General features: G+C 41.9%; 1 protein-coding gene across 3 annotated transcripts in view; it reads right to left on the bottom strand.

Annotated features, from left to right (window-relative positions):
• Positions 1-360: 360 nt before the first annotated feature.
• The window catches only part of fosl2 (FOS like 2, AP-1 transcription factor subunit), a 10,198-nt gene continuing 6,276 nt past the window's right edge, over positions 361-4,282 (bottom strand). For all 3 annotated transcript variants that reach the window (XM_017690756.2, XM_017690757.2, XM_037542036.1), the window contains one exon: positions 361-3,470. In XM_017690756.2, coding sequence (XP_017546245.1) covers positions 2,925-3,470 — 546 coding nt within the window. In that variant the 3' untranslated portion in view covers positions 361-2,924. The remainder of the gene's footprint in view (positions 3,471-4,282) is intronic.

The raw sequence follows: 4,282 nt of genomic DNA, 5'->3' as shown, positions 1-4,282 counted from the left end.
AAGTCACCTCTCTATCCGCGGTGCTTCAGCGCTCACATCTTGGGGTCACTGTGAACAAATCCGAACGATTCTGAAGTGACACTTCCTAGATTGATACTGTAGGCTGTTCATTTTCATATTGGCCTTTTTTTTATTGTTGTGCTGTTGGGCTTCATCCAAGAGTTCATTTCTGAGCAGCAATTGCAACACAGTGAATTGCCAAACTGACGCTGGACCTGATTCACTGGAACAACACGGCAATACTCAGTATGAATTACCAGCATAGGATTGCTTTACGCCCTGATGTGTGACTGGAATAAGCAAAGAAATGAAAGGAAGTGAGAATTACGTAACGAATGAAGGAATGCATACCACAATATCTTGTTTGTTTATTCATTTACTTATTTATTTGAAAGTAAGACATTTTCACAACAGACACATACAGCTCCAAACACAACTGTAAAAGCTCTTGAATGATTTTGAAATAGATTTCACTCCTAACACCAAGATGTCAACTTAGTAAAGAATCAGGATTTATTACATCATTTGACCAACTGAAATACTGAGCCATCCACTCATGTTCATAAACGTGACATAATATCAGGTACCGAATGCACCTTGCCCACCAGGACGCTTTTCGAGTCGGAGGTTTAGGACCACGTGCTTCACGTAGGTCTGCATATCATTCCAAATGGAAATTCTCAATTTTACACGAACGTTATAAGATCTCCATGATGCCATGTGTCTTCAAAGGCTCACGTGACTTGAGCCCCAGAAGGGACCAGCTGTATCTTAGCAATAGTTCCAATACGCAGGATCACAGATTATGTATGAAGCCCTGTATTATTTATGGCTGTTAGTAAAGCATTGATTTGAAATGGTGATTTTTGTGATGTAAAATGCTCTTGGGACAAAATTAAGGTACCAATGACACGCTAGCTATTGCCAATTTGTCTTATAAGTAGTGCAGGTTTGCATACAACTTTGTCACTGACTGAATAGAGGCACTATGGAGGGTGGTGGAGTGTTATTGCCTGTGGAAAACGAGTAGCGAATGGCCTCCCGAAGGATGAGAGAGGTGCATTCAACCAAATATAGACCGACTTAAGAAAAAAAAAAAAAAACAGAGAAGTAGCAAAGTCTAACAATCATGAGATACCCACCAACATAATCAAACTGTGTGGACAAGCAAAGTACAACTATCAAGAATACCATTTGCATGTTTTTTTTGTTTTGTTTATTATTATTATTATTATAATCCATTTAAATAACCAAAGGAACAAACACTGACATACATATTGCTGTTTTTGTTGTTCTTTTCAGATAAAGCAATTAAAAATAAAAAAGGAGAAAATATTGGAAAGCAGGACATGTACAGAGGGGTTCAGAGATGGCTTGCTTAAAGATCTACAAGGGTCCAAAGACTGACAGACAGACTGGTGTAACTCACAGTCGTCACGCACTTTGTTTTTTTTTTTGTTTTGTTTTTTTTTTGGTATTAAACTGATTTTCTCCACTAAATTCCTCTATTCTCTCTCTTTCATTAAGAAAGATCTTAATTCTCTTCCAGATCCTTGGTGGCCTTGAAAAATCCCCAACATAAATAAGCAACAAAGAAGATTCCTTCAAATCCACGCCAGGCATTATTCCGCTTTGGTCTGGCAAAGATGACAGCGTTCTCCGACAGCGCACTATCCCGTCCGCTTCCCAAAGGAATGTTTGAAGTAAACAGTTCAGAAATATTGCAACTGATATCAGTTCTTCGCACTAGCAAGAAATTAGAAGTGTCTCAGCATCATGTCCGTGATTCCTGGCAGGCATTCGGCTTGTTCGTTCTACGTTCGACTATAAAAGGAATGCAGTTTTTTTTCTTTTATGTGATCAGTAACAAAGTGCATCTGGTTTCATGTCTGGCGCTCGAGGCTCGCCCAGTGTTTGAGGGTGCCCGTTTGGTTTTAAACTCTACAAGTCTGCAAAAAACGGCATCTATCGATCGAGCCGTAAAAATACGCTAGAAAAGTAATACATAGTCATCATCACAATTTCCTCTTTAATACCACAGTGTCTGCCCAATAGAAAGCAGTATTGCTTTGTAAAGGGTTGGAGGCTGAACCTAATATGGCTAGAGTTTGTCCTCAGGTACATACCCCTGTGTTCTGACATGTTTTGTACGCTGTGTGCAATTGCTTTTAGTAATGCTTGTGTGGCTCACTCACACAGACAAAAATCCCTGACAATAAATTCAGTGAAGTGTTTCTTTTTTTCTTTTTAATATACATAGCAAAAATAATGTAAAAGTTTGCAACATTACCATGGTTCCTGTGCCAGGTATTGATAAAGTCGAAGAGGTCAGCCTTTAATAATACACGTTTGTTTCTTTCTCTTTGTGACACTGAGGCTCATCCAGTGAACCCTTGACATGATTCTTTTAAACAGCAGGACACAATATACAACCGGACAATATATTCACACAGGTCATAAATACAAAGGGCAGTCAATGTAAATGTCAAGCTGGTTTGTTGAGGACGTCCACCTAACTCTGTAGTGTCCGATCCCAGACTGTACCGAATAGGGCCTTCCCCAATCCCTTTTTGCTGTCCCTGTCTTTTCCCAAACCATGGGAAAAACACTTTTTCAAATGGTGTTATTAACTGCTCGTGACCGAATACGGCAAGTGCAATCAGAGCAAAACCGAAGGTCTTCTCTTTCGTTCTTGTGCTTAGTCTCAATTCTGGTCTCAGTTCCAGTCCAGCCTTGTTCTTTGTCGTCGTGGGTGAAAATGTTTGATTCTCACAAACACATAAACAAAACAAACGGAAAAAAATCCCTTCTGAGACATTTTAAATAAAACGAGCAAACTAGCCCTTGAGGGTTCTCGGCTTTGTAGAGATGAGGTCCTGGGACAGTTCCCAGCTGGGGATGAAAGAGTGCGGCTGGGCTGCGACTCAGAGAGCCAGCAGGGTGGGCGAGTTGAGCGAGTCTGACGACTGGTCTCCACTGCTGCTGCTGCGCCGGTGGGCTTTGGAGCATGACTCTGAGGATGGCGAGGGGCTCTCAGGTTCCAGCATGCTGGGGTAAGTGAAGATGAGGCTGGGGTTGCTGGGGGTGGACACCGGAGTGGATGCAGCCACCACGGGAGTGTTTAGGCTGTCACCATCAGAGCAGTAAGCGCCCCCGCCCAGGCAGATGGGCTTGATGACTGAGTGCTGGCTCTTGCCCTCATCTTCCTCGTAATCATCCTCCATGGGCTCTTGCTTCACCACCACCGGGCTCAGGCTGTTAAGCGGGCCCCGCGAACCCAGGCCGGGACGCATGGTCAAGGGGAGAGGGGTGCACTGCTGGGGAAGTGACCCCTGGTGCCGCTCATCTAGAGGCAGCTTGCAGACCGGGTTGTGGGCCACCAGCATGAACTCCAGCTTGTCCTTCTCCTTCTGCAGTGTCTCGATCTCTTTCTGTAGGTCAGCTTTCTCCTCCTCCAACTTTTCAGTCTCCTTATTTAGAAGAACACAAAAAACACACAAAATGAGCTGGAAAGTTTCAATAAACAAAAAACACACTTTTAGCTCTTTCACCTTTTGTATAAAAAGAACTGTATGTTTTCTGTACTTGAAATAAGTGGTTATCACATTACTCAAAAAAAAAACTTTTTAAAGAAAAACTTGTTTCAGTCACTCTTGATAACTACAACAGTGGTGAACATGAGGTTATAGTCCCTGCTGTAAATTTTCTAAGGTACACTCAAGGGAACAGAGCAGATAAATCCACACAGTGTCTACTCACAGGGCCTATCCCTGTTTGAACTCTATGACCTCAGTGCCGTATATGCCACACCCTAACATCAAATAACCACCACACACTGTACTCTCTGATTTACCATGACTGCTGCTGCTCGCACGCAATCCTATTTAAGGAGCTAATTAATTACTAATTAAGTTATTAACTGAGTATTATTGCTTAATATCACTTATCATTCATTTATTAATCTTAAAACACTATTATTCAGCAACTATTACACATTATTCTGTAATTACTATGTAACTAATATGTAGTTATGTAGTAATGAGAGCAAGAAAATGAAGTGTGAACACATATGCGCTGCCCCCAATTCTAAAGGCCTAAATTGGTAGTGTGCATTGCTGCATTTACTCCATAACTGTTTCTGCCACACCCTCTGGGGTTGGGGGGTTAAACCGACCCAGACAGCATGACTAGACGACCAGAGATAATTCGCAGGCCGTCTACATATGTTGGTATGAGGAAGAAGGAAACTAAAAGCAAAGTAGCCTCCATCATTACAAAGAAA

This window comes from Pygocentrus nattereri, chromosome 10 (genome assembly GCF_015220715.1).
Source record: "Pygocentrus nattereri isolate fPygNat1 chromosome 10, fPygNat1.pri, whole genome shotgun sequence".
NCBI lineage: Eukaryota > Metazoa > Chordata > Actinopteri > Characiformes > Serrasalmidae > Pygocentrus > Pygocentrus nattereri.
Note: the sequence above shows the minus strand (reverse complement) of the source record. Positions and strands in the feature narration are given on the sequence as shown.